This window comes from Staurois parvus, unplaced genomic scaffold (genome assembly GCF_062004578.1).
Source record: "Staurois parvus isolate SC_StPar_1 unplaced genomic scaffold, SC_StPar_1.0 ptg000006l, whole genome shotgun sequence".
Taxonomy (NCBI): domain Eukaryota; kingdom Metazoa; phylum Chordata; class Amphibia; order Anura; family Ranidae; genus Staurois; species Staurois parvus.
Genome location: NW_028317802.1, coordinates 11,032,441 through 11,054,114, shown reverse-complemented (window position 1 = coordinate 11,054,114; position 21,674 = coordinate 11,032,441). Strand labels below are relative to the sequence as shown.

Genomic DNA, 21,674 nt, shown 5'->3' with positions numbered 1-21,674 from the left:
GCATCATCCTCACTGGCTGTGATTGACAGCAGTGGGAGCCAATGGTTCCTGCAGCTATCTCTGAGCCAATGAAGAGGGAGAGGGAGCTACTACTCTCGTGCACAGTGCTGGATCAAGATGAGACTATAGAGGGGCTGGTGGAGGGGCTGCAAGCAAAAGGTTATTTTCCTTAATGCATAAAATATAACCTTCAGCCTTTATAACCACTTTAAGTAAATACTAATACTACAATGTGCTGTTGACACAGCATGGGGATTGCTTTATATCTAAAACAACTTTTCAACTATACAAATACCTCTCGATATCTCCTGCACCCTCTTTTCCCTGCTGAATTTAGTAACAAATGTCCAGAAGCAGAATACACAGGAAAAAGCTGTCAAAATTTTGTACATTGTGAAACTTATGCCCCTAAAATCTTGCTGCCCTAGACACCAAACATTAACCACTTGCCCTCTGAGGATTTACTCCCCTTCCTGACCAGGCCATTTTTTGTGTTGCAGCGCTGCGTTACATTAACTGAAAACTGTGCGGTCATGCAACACTGCACCCAAATGAAATTTACACCCTTTTTTTCCCATGAATTGAGCTTTCTTTTGGTGGTATTTGATCTCCTGTGCGTTTTTTATGTTTTGCGCTATAAAAAAATGCAACAATTTTAAGAAAAAAACTATATTTGTGACTTTTTGTTATTAAACATGTTCAGTAAGAAATTAAAAAAAATCAAATGTCATCATAAATTTATGCCAAAATGTATTCTGCTACATGACTTTACTAAAAAAAAATCCCAATACATGTAAATTAATTGGTTTACGTGAAAGTTATAGCATTTACAAATGGCAGTATATATACTGGGTTTTATTTTTAATTTTTACTAGTTATGGCGGTGATCAACTACTTATAGCGGGACTGGGGGACTGTGGCAGACATTCTGACACTGAGGGGAACTGACTTGGTGTCACTGACGTCCTCAGTGAGACCAATACAGTAATCCGTGCTAAAAAAAACCCACTAACACTGTACTAATGGCACTGAGCAGAAAGGGGTTAACATGAGGGGCGATCAAAGGGTCAACTGTGCACTGGGAGTGTTTTACTAGAGGGCGGGATGTGTGTGATTCACTGTTATCACACTGCTCTGGATGGCTGTGCTGTGCACAGCCATCCACAGCAGTGTGCCTGAGCTGCCAGGGAGGAGGGCTGTTAGTAAACAAAACAGTCCTCCTCCCTGTTGGAAATCCTCAGAAATTACCGGGTGCCGGTGAGTAATTACCGGCCGGGGCCAAGTGATTGACAGCTGTGGCCGCGAATGGCGGGCACACCCCCTACCTTTAAATGCAAAATCACGCATATATATATATATATATATATATATACACATGATTTTGCACACCGCTGCTGCCCTATAGCAGAAATGCTGCTACAGGGTGGCAGCGGTGCACAAAATCATGTATATATACGTCAGCAATCGGTTAAAGAAGACCCCTCCTGCAAGAAAATGGTAATAATATATAATATATTGTTTATAAACAAATACACTTACTGTACCTATGTCCACACAGCCTTTACTTCTTATGGATGCATTTTCAGGCTGCCTCTATGCAGCTGGTATCCCTGCTCCCATGCTACCATTTGGAAAATGTATGTCATGCTGTGCATACACAACACAGAATACCTGACATTAGACGCCTCATCTTGCACATGTGGTATGCAATATTACACTCTTAATGCTGTAGGGCAGATGCATGAGATGAAGCACATTATATTTCACACTTCATCTCACCTATGCGCAGTATGAGAATACTGCAAGATTTTGAAGCTTAGATATGGGATCTCCCTGAAGGCACTAGTGATAGTTTTCTTCCCAGGTGACATCTCTGCAACTGGGGCTACATTCCTGGTTCAGGGAACCAGGATCTGGACACAAAAAATGTTGTAAATGTAAAGTTATTTTTTTTAAACTAGTGTTATATTATTTAAAGCGGAGTTCCTTCCAAAGACATGTAGCAGAATACTTTTTGGCATACATTTATAAAGAAATTAGACCTTTTAAAGTTTTTTATTGGATATGTTTTATAGCAAAAAATCAAAAATATTGTTTTTTTCAAAATTATCGATCTTTTTTTGATTATAGCTCAGAAAAGAAAAAACGCAAAGGTGATCATACATTTTATTTATGTACAGTGTTGCATGACCGCAAAATTGTCAGTTAAAGTGATGCAGCGCCATATCGCAAAAAGTGGCCTGGTCAGAAAGGGGGGTAAATCCTCTGGAGGGCAAGTGGTTAATATGAAAAGGTTAATTTTGGCACAGGCATGTTTTTATATCAGCCTGGAGTTTGACTTCAGGTAACACAGAATACACTGTTATTGCTCTCTGTATTGCATTGGTAAATAGGCCTGGTTGTGTGATATTGGTTTGGAGGGGAGTCTTACACTTCTGGCTTGAATCAGTACCAGATATTAAGAAAAAACATCATAGTCACAGCATCAATGATAAAATGAAATCACTGTTGGAAGGGTGACAGCACTGCACTTTACCTATGGTAATGTCATCACTCTTACAGATACTGCTGGGGGTGGGGGGCAGGGAGAGGACAGGTAAGTGTAAACATATGGAGGTGAAGGACAGGTAAGTATACTGCATACAGCTGGGGTGGAGGGCAGGTAAGTATGTAAAGCTGGGGGTGGGGGACAGATAAGTATACTGGGTGTGGGTACAGGTGGAGGACAGATGACTACATACTCCTGGAGGTGGACTACAGGTGAGTATGTACAACTGAGGGTTGAAGACAGATGGAGGTGGATAACAGGCGAGTATACTATGTACAGCTGAGGGTTGGAGACAGGTGGAGGACAGGTGAGTATGTACAGCTGAGGATTGGAGACAGATGAAGGACAGATGACTACATACTGCTAGAGGTGGATAACAGGTGAGTATACTGTGTACAGCTAAGGGTTTGAGACAGGTGGAGGACAGGTGAGGGTTGGAGATAGATGGAGGGTAGATGGCTACATACTGCTGGGGGTGGATAACAGGTGAGTATACTGTGTATAGCTGAGGGTTGGAGACAGGTGGAGGACATGTGAGTATGTACAGCTGAGGTTTGGAGACAGATGGAGGACAGATGACTACATACTGCTGGGGGTGGATAACAGGTGAATATACTATGTACAGCTGAGGGTTGGAGACAGGTGGAGGACAGGTGAGTATGTACAGCTGAGGGTTGGAGACAGATGGAGGACAGATGACTGCATACTGCTGAGGGTGGATAACAGGTGGGTATACTATGTACAGCTGAGGGTTGGAGGCAAGGGGTGGACAGGTCAGTATGTACAGCTGAGGGTTGGAGACAGGTGGAGGACAGATGACTACATACTGCTGAGGGTGGATAACAGGTGAGTATACTGTGTACAGCTGAGGGTTGGAGACAGGTGGAGGACATGTGAGTATGTACAGCTGAGGGTTGGAGACAGATGGAGGACAGATGACTACATACTGCTGAGGGTGATAACAGGTGAGTGTACTGTGTACAGCTGAGGGTTGGAGACAGGTGGAGGACATGTGAGTATGTACAGCTGACGGTTGGAGACAGATGGAGGACAGATGACTACATACTGCTGAGGGTGGATAACAGGTGAATATACTATGTACAGCTTAGGGTTGGAGACAGGTGGAGGACAGGTGAGTATGTACAGCTGAGGGTTGGAGACAGATGGAGGACAGATGACTTCATACTGCTGGGTGTGGATAACAGGTGAGTGTACTGTGCACAGCTTAGGGTTGGAGACAGATGGAGGACAGATGACTACATAGTGCTGGAGGTGGATAACATGGATAACAGGTGAGTATATTATGTACAGCTGAGGGTTGAAGACAGGTGGAGGACAGGTGAATATGTACAGCTGAGGGTTGGAGACAGATGGAGGACAGATGAATACATACTGCTGGGGGTGGATAACAGGTGAGTGTACTGTGTACAGCTGAGGGTTGGAGACAGGTGGAGGACAGATGACTACATACTGCTGGGGGTGGATAACAGGTGAGTGTACTGTGTACAGCTTAGTGTTGGAGACAGGTGGAGGACATGTGAGTATGTACAGCTGAGCGTTGGAGACAGATGGAGGACAGATGACTACATACTGCCGAGGGTGGATAACAGGTAAGTATACTATGTACAGCTAAGGGTGGATAACAGGTGAGTGTACTGTGTACAGCTTAGGGTTGGAGACAGATGGAGGACAGGTGAGTACATACTGCTGGGGGTGCATAACAGGTGAGTGTACTGTGTACAGCTTAATGTTGGAGACAGGTGGAGGACAGGTGAGTATGTACTTCTGGCAGTGGGGGACAGGTGGAGGACTGGTGTATATATACTGTGGTTGTTGGAGGACAAGTGAGTATATACTGCTGAAGAAGAGATGGAAAACAGGGGGCAATGTACTTCTGTGGATTGAAGGGGAAGATAGGGAAAAATAAGACACGGAGGGATGTTGTAGAACAGGAGTACTTAAAGTTTAATTACAATAAATTTTTTTTTTTGCAAACAAATTATATATTTCTTTGGAAAGTGTTGTGTATTTGTACATTGAAGAGCACTTGCAGGGTATTAAACACATTTACATTATTCTTACCAAGAAAAAATATATACCAGCCAAAACTATCTGAAGTAGACACTCATCTTCAAACACAATTTTTCTTGCTGTTGTAATTTCTTTAATGGAGGATATGTCGTATGAGGATTATACTAAATATAATACTGTCCTGAACTTGTGAACCCAGCAGACAGTACTTAGGAGCACAAGCTAGAGCTGCTTTGTAATTCAGGTTTGCTTTCCAGATCACTGCTTAGATGCTGTGTCTATTTTTTCCTCTTACTTAACTCTTGAAACGTTTGCTAAACACCCCGGCTAAAAATCCACTGCAGTGCCTGTGCCAAGTTCCCATCAAACTGTAATCAGGTTAGGGGCAAGGTCGTATTATTCCTCGCCTCCTTCTCCTCTGCCTGTGATTTCCCAAATGCATGTATGAATTTGCTAAATGAGGCAGCATAACATTAACCTGCGCATAAGCCCATTGGATATGTCAACATGACATTGGATTGGTTTGTACTGCTGAAAACATGAATATTTATACGGAGTAAAAATAGTGTTAAAATAGGGCTGAAGACTGTGCCACAGCAAATATCATTTCATAGAGCAGATGCAGTTTTTTTTTTTTAAAGGATAAAGTTGGTTTTTTTTGGGTGCACGGAATTGAGAAAGACATTTATGGAAAAAGGCAGTGACCGGAATTGCATGCACTGGTGAATGAATGAAGGGTGGGGCAGATCTGCTCTGCAGAACACACTACCCACGCTACACTGCAGAAGGAAAAGCTGCATAGAAGAGAACTGAATAATTATCAGCATCTGTAATTTTTTTTTTCATTTAAGAGAGCTCCATGAGTAATACGGCATTAGCGAGAGATAACATAAGCTATGTCTTGTTCCATCACCACTAGCTTGTCACCTTAATATAGTAAACAGCAGATGTACGGGCAGCGTGTGAATACAATGATGCATATGTAGTAGGAACATGCTAAATATAGGCAGCATCCTCGGTACACCATATCACTAAGCACAGGCGCAGGGAAAAGGAAGTCTGCTATATAATTAAAGAGAAACCAAATGTGTATTTAAAGGCACCAAAATAAAAATGATGCAGGTGTGCTTATATTTGAGCTACACATCCAGCTGCTGGACTCTACTCCCACTCTCCCCCTACAGAAGGACTCTAGTGGACTCCTCCACGGTGATATAGACTCTCCACATCACCTCGCCCTGACCCGTATCCCTTCACCTCCCCTGACCCGAACAGCACTGCACTCACCCCAGCATGCCACCTGCACTTCTCCTCCTCGTTTTCCTCTCCTCCATCCCAAAAATCGCCTCCCTCTACCCGCCCACCCCCCCAAAACGGCTCTACATTGCCCCTTCACTTCTGCCCTCTCCCCACTACGGCACTCACCACCTCCTCCTGGTACTCCACTCCTCGGTCGACCCACGTGCCACCACTACCAGACCCACACGCTCCTACACCTCCCATTCCCATGCCACCCTCCTCACCCTTCTCCTTCTCCTATCCGCTGGGGACATCTCCCCGAACCCTGGCCCCTCACCACCTCTCCCCCCCTCCAGGGACCCCCCTGCTCCCGCCAGCCGCCGCAACCCCCTCAACCTCATACCTGTGCACCTCCTCCCCACATCCATCCCCCCTCTCTCGGTTGCACTTCTGAACGCCCGCTCGGTTTGCAACAAACTAACTGCCATCCATGACCTCTTCATCTCCCGCTCCCTCAACCTCCTAGCCATCACCGAAACCTGGGTACAGGCCACCGACTCTACCTCCCCTGCGGCACTCTCTCATGGAGGTCTCATCTGGTCCCATTCACCAAGACTGAGCGGTCACAAAGGTGGTGGTGTCGGCCTGCTCCTATCACCGCTGAGCACCTTCCAGGTCCTCCCTAACCCCCCCTCCCTAACCTTCTCCTCCTTCGAGGCTCACTGCATCCGGCTCTTCTCACCCACCCCCTTAAGGATCGCAGTGATCTACAGGCCCCCCGGATCCATAGCCCGCTTCCTGGATGACTTCGCCGCCTGGCTTCCCTTCTTCCTCTCCTCTGAGCTACCGACCATCATCCTCGGGGACTTCAACATCCCCATCAACGACAACACCCCAGCTACCTCTCGACTCCTCCACTTAACCACCTCCTTCGCGCTCACACAACACACTCAATCCTCCACCCACATCAATGGGAACACCCTGGACCTCGTCTTCTCCCACCTCTGTACCCTTAACCACTTCACTAACACCCCCTTCCCTCTCTCCGACCACCACCTCCTCACGTTCTCCATCTCCCCTTCCCCTAACTCCCCCCCCCCAGTGCGCCAAACCATCACCAGCCGCAACCTCCGCAACCTGCACCCGGCCCCCCTCCACTCGGCTGCCGACCGCTTGCACGACAGCATCCTTCCACTGTCATGTCCTGACCTAGCCACCACCGCGTACAACGAGTCACTATCAGCCACCCTAGACTCTCTGGCACCCCTAACCACACGCAACATCAAACCCAGACCGCTCCAACCATGGCAGAACGACCACACTAAATGCCTCAAACGTCGCAGTCGTGCGCTGGAGAGACTATGGCGCAAAACCAGGTCCCCTCATGCATTCTCCCTCTACAAATCTGCCTTCCTCACCTACACCTCCTCCCTCCACGCCGCCAAGCAGGCCTACTTCGTTGACCTGATCAACACCCTCTCTAACTGCCCTCGCCGACTCTTCTCCACCTTCAACTCCCTGCTCTCTCCCCCCCCTCCTCCACTCAGTACCTCACTTACCGCCCACGAGATTGCCACTCATCTCCATAGCAAGATTGACGCAATCCGCAAGGACATAGTCAACTTGCAGTCTACCTCCCCATCTAGCCTCTCCCCTTCCATCACCCTCTCATCTCTCCCCTCCTCTGACCTTGCAACGGCACTGCCCCCCACCACACCCAAGGCCCTGCCTACCGTAACCCCCCCATCACTGCACTCCTTCAGCCCTACTACCACTGAGGAAGTCACCAGAGTCTTCTCAGAAGCCCGCCTCACTACCTGCCCCCTGGACCCTATCCCCTCTCAACTCCTCCGGTCACCCCCCTCTTCCCTCATCCGCTCCCTTACCCACATCTTCAATCTCTCCCTCGCTACTGGCGTCTTCCCCTCCCCCCTAAAACATGCGCACATCACCCCCATACTCAAAAAGCCCTCCCTGGACTCCACTGACCTCAACAACCTCAGACCAATTTCCCTACTGCCACTCACGTCCAAGCTCCTTGAGCGCTTGGTCTACGATCGCCTAAGCGCCCACCTAACTGACAACAACCTCCTTGACCCACTACAGTCCGGCTTCCGTCCCCTACACTCCACCGAAACTGCCCTCCTCAAAATCACCAACGATCTACTAACCGCCAAAGCCAAAGGCGACTACTCTGTCCTCCTTCTCCTAGACCTCTCTGCGGCCTTTGACACAGTCGACCACCCCCTCCTCCTTAATAAACTACTCTCCCTTGGCATCAGAGACACCGCTCTCTCCTGGTTCTCCTCCTACCTATCCCAACGCTCCTTCAGCGTTTGCTACAACGGCGCCACCTCCTCTTCCCTCCCCCTCTCTGTTGGGGTCCCCCAGGGCTCTGTCCTTGGACCCCTTCTCTTCTCCATCTACACCTCCTCCCTTGGCAAACTCATACACTCCCACGGCTTCAACTACCACCTCTATGCTGATGATACTCAAATCTACCTATCCACCCCTCACCTCACCCCCACATTCTCCGCCCGCATCACTCACCTCCTAAACGACATCTCTGACTGGATGTCGCTCCATTTCCTCAAACTCAACCTCTCCAAAACCGAGCTTCTCGTCTTTCCCCCTTCCCGTGCCCCCCCCCCCATCCTTTCCATCACTACCAACAACACCACCATCAATCCCGCCCCGCAAGCCAAGGTCCTTGGCGTCATTCTGGACTCAAACCTTTCCTTTCAACCTCATATCAAATCTCTCACAAACTCATGCAGGCTCCACCTCCGGAACATCTCCAAGATACGCTCCTTCCTTACCCCAGACACCACTAAACTACTCGTTCACTCCCTGATTATCTCACGCCTTGACTACTGCAACTCCCTCCTCACCGGCCTACCCCAGTGCAAACTCACCCCGCTTCAGACCATCCTGAACTCAGCTGCCAGACTCATCCACCTCACCACCCGCTCCACCTCTGCCACCCCCCTCTGCCTCTCCCTCCACTGGCTCCCCATTGCCCAACGCATTAAATTCAAACTGCTCACTCTGACCTATAAAGCCATTCACAACACTGCCCCTAACTACCTCACCGACCTGATTCCCAGATACCACCCTACCCGTACCCTTCGCTCTTCACAGGACCTCCTTCTATCTTGCTCCCTGGTCTCCTCCTCCCACGCACGACTGCAAGACTTCTCCAGGTCCTCCCCCATCCTCTGGAACTCACTACCCCAACCCATCAGACTGTCACCTTCCCTCCTCACCTTCAGGCGCTCCCTGAAAACCCACCTCTTCAGGGAAGCCTACCCCACCCTCACCTAACAGCCGCTGCCCTTCCCTCCTCCTTCCACTCCATCCCCCACAGCCATTTCCTCCTGTACCTCTACCCCCTCCCTCCTAGATTGTAAGCTCGAAAGAGTAGGGCCCTCTTACCCCTTGTGTGCTGTTTGATGTTACTGTACTGTTTCATGTATTGTCCCCCCTCTATTGTACAGCGCTGAGCAAACCCTTTGGCGCTATATAAACTCGATAAATAAATAAATAAATAAATAAATACATGATTTTACTGTTTAAAATTACAGGTTTTTTTTTTTTCAGTATTCTGTGTTTTTAAAGTAAATCTTTTTTATAAGACGGCCTTTTTTTAGAATGTGCTTGCTGGATATCTAAAGTAGCTGTCATATAGTTACATAGTTAGTCTGGCTGAAAAAGACAAAAGTCCATCCAGTTCAACCATTAAATAAAAAAAAAAGCATTGATCTTATTTGACAGGAAAGATATACAGTAGTACCAGATGCATAATGCATAATGGAGCAAGAAACCGTGACCCTTGCTTATGCTACCAGACCTGGTCCATCGTGATTAATGCATTTCATTAATAGAGAGCATTTCACTAACGGTCTGCTGCTGCACCCGCTTGTTCAGTACTTAAGGGCCCTTTCACGTTGATCAATTTTTGATGCGCTTTTGGTATATAACCACTTGCCTACTGGGCACTTATACCCTCTTCCTGCAAAGGCCAATTTTCAGCTTTCAGTGCTGTCACAATTTGAATGACAATTGCGCAGTCATGCAACACTGTACCCATATGAAATGTTTTTCATTTTTTTGAGACAGATAGAGCTTTCTTGGTGGTATTTAATCACCTCTGGGTTTTTTATTTTTTGCTAAACAAACCAAAAACCACTGAAAATTTAGAAAAAAAAACAATTTTTCTTAGTTTTTGTTATAACATTTTGTAAATAAGTGATTTTTTTTCTTCACTGATGTGCGCTAATGAGGCTGCAGTGATGGGCACTGATGGGCACTGATGAGGAGGCACTGGTAGGTGGCACTGATGGGCATTGACAGGCATCACTGATGGTCACTGAAAGGCAGCACTCATATATGGCACTGTTAGGCGGCACTGTTAGGCGGCACTGACTGGCACTGTTAGGCGGCACTGATTGGCACTGTTAGGCGGCACTGATAGGCAGCACTGATGGGCACTGATAATCGGCACTGATGCGCACTGATTGACAGCACTGATAGATAGCACGGACTGGCATTGATAGGTGGCACTGACTGGCACTGATAGGTGACACTGAAAGGCAGCTCAGATGGGCACTGATATGTGGCATTGATGTGCACTGGTGGGCACTAATATGTGGCATTGATGTGCACTGGTGGGCACTAATATATGGCATTGATGAGGCACTGATGGGCACCAGCAGGTGGCACTGATGAGCGCTGACAGCTGACACTGACGGACACTGACAGGTGGCATAGCTGGGGCTACACAGATCATCAGGGCACACTGATCATCAGTGCCCTGATGATCAGTTCACATGTTCCCTCTGAGGGATGCCAATTACCGGCATTTCACTATTTACATGTGATCAACTGTGATTGGACACTGCTGATCACATGACAGAGCCGACATCTTTGGCTCTTTCCGTTGATCAGTGATCCGCTGTGTCCGCTCCTGGAGCCATGCATGCGCGGTTAGAATGGGAGGACGTCATATGACGTCCTACCAGAACGAGATAACCGCCTTGCACCCATCATTACCTTATATGGCGGGCGGGAGGAGGTTAAAAAGCAGAATAAAAATGCTTGAAAAATGCACCCCTTTAAATCCTCTTTGGACCTCTTTACACTAATGCGCTGCAGGTGCAGGGTATTTTTCTGCATGCTGCCTTTTTGGTGCATGTTTAAAAAGTGCACCAAAAATTTGCTTCCCCATTGAAATGAAAGTGCATCACAAATGCACCACGATCGTATTTTGATGCGCTTTTCACATATCAATGTTTCACAGCTGTGTGCTGCGAGTCAAGCATCCAGAAAATACATAACAAATGCGTGAAAAAAAGCATATTCATTTTAAAGTGTTTTTAGTGGAGCAATGTGAAAGGGTCCTTAGTGCCTCATGCACACGATGAGAACATCAGACAAATGATTGTCCATTTTTTTTTAATGCTAGCATGATATTAACAATGAATAAGTTACTAAAGTTGCAAAAATTATCAAGACAGAATACAGCATCATGCGATGAAGTATTATAGTATAATTAATTGTAGTATTATTATACAGGATAGTATAATGTATTCTTTCATTTCTGAGCATGCGCGGCATTGGTTTTTTAGGGACGAATACTGTACTGATTACAGGAAAATCATTTGTTCTGCTATCTTATGAGAAACATTTTTTGTGTTTTGTCCCTTTGGATAGTTATGCATGAACTTTTGTGATCGGCTCTTGAAAGCTGTGTACTAACGATCAGATTATCGCACGATCGCTCCGTAAGCAGTGTTTTTCGGCTGATTTTCTTATCATGTGTACTTGGCACAAGTCTAAAAGTGCTTATTCAGATTTCTCCTATTACTTAGGGAAGAAAAGATAAATTTAAAAAAATGGGTATGCATCTTAAAGGCCTCATTCAGACAGGTGAATAAGGGGGAAGAGGCTACTGTGTCAGTTGGATGCAGCAGCACTTTGTGCTATGGCCCCATACAAATTGAATAATTAGCTGTTGTCAATTTGTAGGTATCCAGAAATGCTATCCCTGGACACAAAGGGGTTTATTTACTAAAGCTGGAGAGTCCAAAATCAGACTCCCTTCTGCATAGAAACCAATCAGCTTCTAACCTCAGCTTGTTCAATGAAGCTTTGGCAATGAAACCTGGAAGCTGATTGGTTTCTATGCAGAAGGGAGTCTGATTTTGGACTCTCCAGCTTTAGTAAATAAACCCCAAACAGTCCGCTTCCAGGTCAGAATCTGAAATTGTCGGTAACTTCACAGGTGAGAGGTCACATACAAACAATGGAGACGCCAGCCATTGATTTGTACAGGGTACAAATCTGGCCACATTGCTGCTCGCCACAGTTGATTGAATGCACTGTGTATGTGTTTCTCCACCTGCCCCCCCCCCCCCACCATGTGTCCTGGGCTCCACTGCCCCTTCTGGGTGCCATGGCAGATGTCAGCAGGGGAGAGCGGAGGACAATCAGCAATCATTAGTTTGCTGTTTGTCTCTGCACGGAATAAAGCCAGAAGCACTGAGCTTCTTATTACTTCTAATTTCAGAGCCCTGTGGCAGGGAAAAAGCTGATCAAGCATGATCTGTGCGTGATCAGTTTTAATGAGGTGCAGAGGTAATATTGGGGGTTTAATGGACACCTAATATCTGATTCTTTCATCGTCAGTGAAACACCCAAAACTCCTCCCAATGTCTAGAGGGTCCTTCCCTCTTATAAGCAATATGCACCTCCTTCCAGGCACACCTCTAGACACAGGACCAGTGTCCAGTGCACTATATTATTTGGGCACATGCAGCTGGCCATACACTGGACAGTCCCTTCTGAAGGGCTGTCTAGTGTGAATGAGCAGCAAATGTGTATGTGGCTTCTGTATTATACAGCAGTGCCCTCTAATGGAGATAAGTTGCAATAACATCCCTTTTCTGCTTCTGTATTATACAGCAGTGCCCTCTAGTGCAAACAAACTGCAATAACACCTCTTTCTGCTTCCCTATTATACAGCAGTGCCCTCGACTGGAGATAGACTGCAATAACATCTCTTCCTGTTACAGAAGTAATATACAGCAGTGCCCTCTAGTGGAGACAAACTGTAATAACACCTCTTTCTGCTTCTGTAATATACAGCAGTGCCCTCTAGTGGTAACCTACTGCAATAACGTTACTTTCTGCCTCTGTGATATACAGCAGTGCCCACTAGTTAAGACCTGCAGTAATAACATCACTTTCTTCTGAAATATACAGCAGTGCCCTGCACAAACAGGAAGTAGTGGACAGTCCAGTAGGAGGTAGTTTAGGACAAAGCCCTGAGTTACGGCTTTTTATCCACTGCTTTACACTATAGCTAAATATGTGCAAGGATTTCATTGAAAGCTAACATTACTGGGTTGCCATTGCTAAAAACCAATAAATGAACCAGATTGAATACCAATCTATCCAATCCAGCATACTTATCTCTTTCTGCTAAGCCCCTTATGAATTTGTGATAAAATAATGGCATTTTACAACAAATTTGAAGATGACCTATTTTGGTTTATTGTGAATATTCCTAAAATGAGTCTCTTGCCTGGATAAACCATTAGGCCTATATACAATAGAAGCGAAGATTGGACCAGCTCTATAAAGCCCATTAGATTTATAATGTCCAACGTGCCTAAACGTATGTCTTTGCCATCTTTTAAATTTGAATAACAAAGAATCTCAATACAAGTAATCTACTGTATATAAAATGAAAACTTTTTCTCTTATTTTGTGAAGCTGGTTGTTCTTAGATATTGAGTTACCTTTTAGATATTATATTAAGGACATTATGACACTAATATGTTTTGACAAGGATTTTATTAGACCTGTGAGAATCAGATGTACGGACGCTGCACACACCGCTTCAATTTACAGATAAAGATCTGTAATGTTCTGTGGTAAACCAGACAGAAGTTTAATTTCCTGAAAAGGGTAGATAAAGCTCAGCTCATAAGCAAATCTGGTTAACTCTGTGTGTTGAGGATTAGGATTTGCAGTGTCCTCTTTTCTGTTACTGGAAAAATAACAGTTTAGCATGCCCTGCTTTTGTAAAATCATTACATAATAATATTAATTACTGTGATTTGTGGCTTCAATTTGTCAACCATATGTCCTTGCTAGGGAAAATCAGTTTATTTAACAAACTGTCATTTTACGTTGTGTAGAAACAAAATATCTCTTGTGCTGACTGCTGCCTTGCATGTCTAATCTTACTAAATAGAGTGGCTGTAGAACTAATAAAGAATTTCCATATGCTCATTTCTGCATTTCTCCATCCAAATCAATGCTAATTTCTGAAAATGTCTCATTACTACGGCTTATACATTATGTGTGAGTTTAAAAGGGAAGCACTGCCTCTGCTGGCCACTGTTAGCAATGAAAAGTCATAGAAAACAATTTCAGTCTAAATAGTGTAAATGGCTCTCTAGTCCTTGATCTATGCAACTGAACATATATTTACTTTACTTCTACTATCCAGAAAACATGGCCATTTACAAAACTTACAGAAAACATATAGAGAATATAATAGATGACACACTGACACATTGCATTAAATGGTAATTCCATGCAATGCATTAAATGTTATTCAAGATTAATTTGCAAATGCTTAAGTGCATTGGGTTGATTGCTTAATTAATTGTTTTTTTTCTGGAATATGTAAATCCTATCACTTTCTATACATGTTTGAAACCTACCCAGCTGTTTGTCAAAGGCTCAGCTGTCCTTTCAGGGGTCATGATGCATAAATCACAAGCCTAGAAGTGATGAAGTCAGCATAATCAGCACAATAGCTGTAGGCATGGATAGTTTTCTTTCCGGGGGGTTTATGGTACCAAGAACAAGTTAAAATAGATTTTGAGTTAATTTTTTAAAATATTTGTAAATCTACAGCTTTAATTCAATTAATAATTAGTGATTTTACAAGAACGTTCCTCAAGCATTTTCATTTCTATTGTAAAAGTGCTCTGTCCCTGTCAACCAGTTGTGCATCTGCACAGTCACCCTGTCACAAGGGATTCCAATTAAGACTGCAAGTGAACATTTCAACACACATTATGTAGGCATCTGGCACTGTTATCACAACCAAGAGATTCTCCTTAAGAAATGATATGCATGCTTGAGTGCATGTAGACAGGAAGTGGCTGTAGAAGGCTGTAGAAGATTAGTTGATATAAGGTGCAACAAAGAATGAAAGAGGTGATAATAACTGTTACTGTAGGTTCACACCTAAGCATTTTCCTAAGCAGAAAGTACAGTCAACATGACATTGTTGATGATGTTAACATGATTTCCTATGGGACATGTTCACACCTGTGCGTTTTCACCCAGTGTGCTTTTTTGGAAAGGGTCAGGGACATTTTTTAACTCAAAAAGTTGCGTTTTTGATTCTATAGACTTCAATAGAAACGCTGCAGCAGAGCATGTATTGTGTTTTTGCTGCGTTTTGTGTTTTAAATTTGCCAACCATCAAGAAAAATTAAAAGCATTTAGAAAAAAAGCAAAACGATTCAAAAGGGCAATGCAAAGCACTGTGCAGAAACGACTCAAATGCAACCTGCATAGGTATGAACCTAGCCTTAGACTTAGTATTATCATTTAAAAGACCAAGAACACTGGTTGGAAATGAGAATACTTTAACCCCCAAATGTTATACCAGTGTTTGATTGCACTGAAGCCAATACATTTCAGACTCTCCAGTAGAAGTAATGATTGCTATGACTAAAAACATAAATCATTTATAAATAAAGTAAATATTTGTGAGCGCACACAAAGAATAAAGCAGCTGTGCACCAGGTAACCAAAAAACCTGTAAACAGACAATGTAAATAAGGAGTGCAGCGCTAAAAGAAAATCACAATATAAGTATTCAAATGTATATACACCATTAAATATACAGTTCATAAGGTGACTTGAAGTGACTTGAGGTGCTCTGGTATAACTGTATCCTCCTATGGGTAAGGTGTTGTGATATACGTGCGGAAAGAATGCGCACTCACCAGAACGCGCAATTTAATGAGCATTTTGAGTATATATCCTGATGTCATCTGCCAGCCCGGGGAGTAACTAGAATCCAGTGAGCTTCCTCCTATGGTCCTAAATATTGATGATAGGTCATCAGGGTGGTCCGGAATTTCCCTTAGGTGGTAATTTGGGTACTGCCCTCTGGTAGTTATAGAGGCTCCCTCTCCGGTGGTCAGGTGGGTGGCTGCAAATTATTACTCCCCAAGGGAGTCAAAGCAAAGACATCTCCATAGTGTAGTATATTTAATATATATACTATATACTATATATATACTCAAAACGCTCATTAAATTGCACATTCTGGTGAGTGCGCATTCTTTCCGCACGTATATCACAGCACCTTACCCATAGGAGGATACAGTTATACCAGAGCACCTCAAGTCACCTTATGAACTGTATATTTAATGGTGTATATACATTTGAATACTTATATTGTGATTTTCTTTTAGCGCTGCACTCCTTATAAATCATTTATAGCATGGTACTACACCACAAGACAACATCTTCTCTCCAAGTTGATCTTTCCATCCCTTCGCTTAAGGAACTTGGACTCCATTCTAGACATTGATGATCTTTACCTGAAAGATAAATGTGTATATACAGAGAACTTAAACCTCACTACACATGCTGCAATGTGTCTGGTCAATCTCCTTTAGATCTACCGACAACTATGTAGTACAAAGGGCTTGTCTGATTGAATACAGTTTGATTGCATATTTTAGATAGGCCCTCTTATTTATTTATTTTTAATTTATGTATAACAGATATTTATATAGCGCTGGCAATCTATGCAGTGCTTGACATACTCACATCAGTCCCTGACCCTGGAGGAACTTACAATCTAAGGTCCCTATCTGAAATGCATACATATGTTCACACCTATACTATGGCCAATCTGAATTGAAGTCAATCAATCTACTAGCATGTCTTTGGTTTTGCAAAATGTAAAGTTGATTGTAATATTTTAAGTGCATAATGAGCTTAAAGGGATATGTATATATGACTGATATCACTATCAGTTTAGTATTATTATTCTTTAAAGGTAATGATGTATGTCTTTCACTTAACAGAACCCCAAGGAGGAGAAGTGTCTCCCCCAGTAGGAGCTGGTGTGAACTGCAACAGCTGGACCTTCAAATATGGACCTGGCAATCAAAAACAACCAGTACCACAAATACCACCCGATTTTCCAGAGAATTTTATTATCCCAGGATCCCCAGCCATCATTTCAATCCGCCAGGATCAGCCATCCGCTCAAGCTCATAAAAGTAACTTCATAACCTTTGGTAAAAAGGAAGAAACAAAAAAGAAGAAGAAGAAGAAGAAGGGGAACAAAAATCAAGAGAAAGCAAATAATAATGCAGCTGACAACAATGATCAATGAAAGGATACTGAAGCCAATTATTTCCCCCATTTTTGTAAGACATAATGTAGCAACTCATAAAAATCTTCCTATTGTTAATGCACCTTCCTATGAAAAAAAAAAGACTTCATCGTTCAAGCCTGAGAATATATACAGTTTGTCAATATCATTATCAGATTGTGTCTTAAAGCTTTATAATGTCAAATGTTTAGTCATATAGTATCCAGCGGTTGTCTCTCACATCCAAAGAATGCGAATGCAGGTCGTGCATATAACAAAGTAAGTGACTTTTGAAGTGTTACTGTTGCCGGTGCTTAGAGGAGACTTTCATTTTCTGGGTGGAGCCACTATTCAGTCTATCAGCCTATCATCTCATTAGGAATTTCTGACATTACTGTTCCACCAGTTACTCTATGTCTCTGGGTTCCCTCTAGTTCCTGATCCCTGATTGGCTGCATTCTCTGAATATTGATATACATCCGGCCACTGGACTGAAAGCCTCCAGTCATACTGGTGACAAGTATACTTTAAAGTATATCTTTGTAAATAAAGTATAATGTACAGAAAAACATGTTATATTCAATCACTCATGGGACAAGATGCACATGTAAATTTACACCATATTTCTGAGCAAAAAAAAAGATTACAAAAGAGGATAAACAATACAAAACAATAATTTTAGAAAATGGGGCAAAAGACCCAGCAAATCAAATTTAACCACAGAAAATTAATAGAATTTCTTTACGATTAATGTAGATTTCATACTTAGTATATTGATATGTATATTAATTTATATATACCAACCTTCAACCATTACGTTTTATCAGGCTCTTGACTACATTTGAATGCATCGAACAAAATCTGCATACAAGCTAATTCCTCAGGAATCAAGATAGTAAATAACATGTTTATTTCTGTTCCCACCTTCTGTTATTGTAAATGTACTCACTTATGAACAGTAACAAATCAAATGTACGTACATATAAAATAAGAAAAAAAAAAAACAGTTCACATGTAAATAAATTCTTACTTAGCACATACTTTTTGAAGAGTGCATATTTAGGATGAGATATATTCTCTTCAAAGCAAAAAAAGGCTATCTTATAATTGTGGTGTATTTTAAGGAAAATTATAATCAAGGTGCATTATACTACTTGGTATTTAAAGGAAAATGCAAAAAAACACAAAAAACAGATATTGAAGAGTATTTATCTATACAAATCTAAGCAAATAATACTGAATAGGTAATAATATTTATAACAACCGCTTCATGAGCACTAGTTTATCTGACAGTGCTGTTTTAAACCACTGGAAATGTGTGAACATCAGCAAACACATGGCCCATTGTTGCTTGGATGAGGAGATGGTCACATTTTGATAATTTACAGCTGCAAAATAATTCTCTTTTTATTGATCTAATGCAGAGGTTAAGCCAATAGTTATCTGAATTTAAGAGCCTCCTTGTTCCTAGTCCACAGCACTACATCATGGAACTTGGTAGTAGAAGTATGCGCAATGTTTCAGAAAATTAGAAAATGTCTTGATGGATACTGAATAAATCTTGAAATATGTTATCATCAGCCAGTGCCAGATTTTTCTATTTTTCTGATGTTTGTCTATGGTATGTACAGCGTATATCCTGGCATACACTACTGCACCTGTTCCAGTGGACATTAAATTCAGGGGTTGCAGTACCACAAGGTTTCTTATTCTATGGTATGTACAGCGTATATCCTGGCATACACTACTGCACATGTTCCAGTGGACATTAAATTCAGGGGTTGCAGTACCACAAGGTCTCTTATTCTATGGTATGTACAGCGTATATCCTGGCATACACTACTGCACCTGTTCCAGTGGACATTAAATTCAGGGGTTGCAGTACCACAAGGTTTCTTATTCTATGGTATGTACAGCGTATATCCTGGCATACACTACTGCACCTGTTCCAGTGGACATTAAATTCAGGGGTTGCAGTACCACAAGGTTTCTTATTCTATGGTATGTACAGCGTATATCCTGGCATACACTACTGCACCTGTTCCAGTGGACATTAAATTCAGGGGTTGCAGTACCACAAGGTTTCTTATTCTATGGTATGTACAGCGTATATCCTGGCATACACTACTGCACCTGTTCCAGTGGACATTAAATTCAGGGGTTGCAGCACCACAAAGTTTCTTATTCTCTATGGTCGATGTACATTGTGACTATTTACCCAGGATATGGCAAAAACAAATATCACCAATTAGCCCTTGGTGGCAGCTACATTTTTACAACGAAGAGGCTACCACATGTAGATATGTCATGTAAGATTTAAGTTGACATCTCAGTTCTTTTATTACTAAAGCTATATTTACAACTGTGGGTAAAACAATTCCATAGCCAAACTACTGGAATGTAACTCCATCTTCAGACAACTTACATAACAGTCCAATTTCTTCATCCTTTCTACACTTATCCATAGTGTATGATATCAAATCCAAGAGAGACAAAAAGCCATCTATGAAAGTGCTATTCCCCTCTAAGCAATATAAATAAAAATATAGAATGAGAAAGTTAAAATAAAACAAGAGAAAAGATACCTTGAAAATGTTTATGTATGTTAGAATATAATAGTGTATATTATATACACACAATTTAAATGTACCTTGATGTTAATTTTCCTAAAGATTTTCAAATAGGGACAGTTTAGTGTAATGCCAATCATAATCTTGATAAGTATGATGCAAGTCAGATCATTAACACCTATCACAGATTGGTTGTTTATGTCTTCATAATAAAATTACACCACTTGAAAGGGCCACTAAACAGAAAATACAAGTTTAATATTATATGAATTGTAATATAGTAGCAGTATAATTTTGTAACTTTTAACAACAGATGATATAAAATGCCTCATGCCCTTAAAATCATAATAATACATATGATTTATGTATGCAGACAGCGTAGCTAAGTGAATATGATTGTTATAGGTAGGCTCACTATGGTGATATGTATTAGATTTATTAGATAGGTTATGTGAAAACATGATTTGTGGGCAATATATGCTTTACTCCAGCAAGTCCCACAGCTAGACCCACTACATCAGTAGCTGTCAACATAAAAGGTTTAGATCTTAATTACGGCCCCTGACATCATCAAAGGGCTGCCATAATGTTCAGTATATGTTTTGCAAGAGAGAGGGCTTTTAGAGACTGCAGACATACTATAGTAAAGAATGGTCAGAAACTGTGAACATGCTACAGGTTTGGCTGAAGGCTGAAGACATGCTGCAGAAGACAGTGAGAAACTGAGAAATGTCATGTGATGCTAGTAGGGAGCACTGCTATTACTCCTTTACAAATTTAGACTTTGACTCCCACCACTAACGTCTGAGGTCTGAGGGCTAAACCAGGAGCACCAAAGGGCAGCATGCAGCTTCTGTTGATCATTGCGTTGTTATTACAAATATGCATATGAACAAATGGATTTTTCTTGCATAGTCAGATTCTAGTGTTATGATACCAAAGCTTTCTTGATTAGTTACAGCAATTTGGTGTTCTAGCATGGATTTACATTATTCCTAACTAGCCCTCGTGGTTGAAAGGCCTCCTTGCATCCTGTAAAGGTAAACTGCACAGAAAACAAGGTTTCCCCCACAGTCAAAAAAAAAAACAAAAAACAAAAAAACCTAAAAAGAATCTGAAATACTTGCACATATATTACATATATAGGAATAATCTATGTGGCTTTTTGCTATAGGGTGACTTGTAGATAAGATTTAGTGGTCCTTTTATCCAACATGCTCAAGCAGGTTACTGCAAACCATTTGACAATTGGAACTGCTTCTTTGTAATCACATTTAAAAAGCTGCCTGAATCATCTATCGTACTGTTCACCCAGTAAACACAGCTTTACTTATGTCAGTTCACAATGTGTTAGGCTGCTGCATGTGTTAAAGAATTCTTTGTAACTGAGAACACAAATGACTTACATGTGCACTCAAAATACAATGATGTTTCTTGAAACCATCTAGACTTCATACTAGACCCAACGGTTCCTCTTCTTCAGATGACCTGCTCATATTGTGTCATTGCAATCTATTGTGTGTTGTTGACTCTGACACATGGGTTTTGGTTTCATTTTTAACTTTCTTACAAGAAAAAGAAGATGATGAACTGGAGATCTTATGTACACTGATGTTAAAATATAAGTAATTATGCCCTATACTCCTATGAAGATCTAACATATTTATTCTGTGCTTGTGTATGTGAATGCAAACGCTACTATCAGTTATAGTTGACTTTAACTGTTGAATGTAAACCCATACTTTTTATTTTATTTTCTGTACACTTGTGAAGAAAGTGAAGTAGTGTTGATTTTAATTCACTGCTGTTTATCTTTTTTTGGTTTGAAATTACACAGTAAAATTCTTTCTTAAATCAATAA

The 21,674-nt window shown here is 42.2% G+C and overlaps 1 protein-coding gene across 23 annotated transcripts in view; it reads left to right on the top strand.

The window, feature by feature from the left end:
- Positions 1–21,674, top strand: part of LOC149474338 (protocadherin alpha-C2-like) — a 371,807-nt gene extending 350,133 nt beyond the window's left edge. For all 23 annotated transcript variants that reach the window (XM_089659953.1, XM_089660550.1, XM_089660089.1 and 20 more), the window contains one exon: positions 16,951–21,674. In XM_089659953.1, coding sequence (XP_089516079.1) covers positions 16,951–17,264 — 314 coding nt within the window. In that variant the 3' untranslated portion in view covers positions 17,265–21,674. The remainder of the gene's footprint in view (positions 1–16,950) is intronic.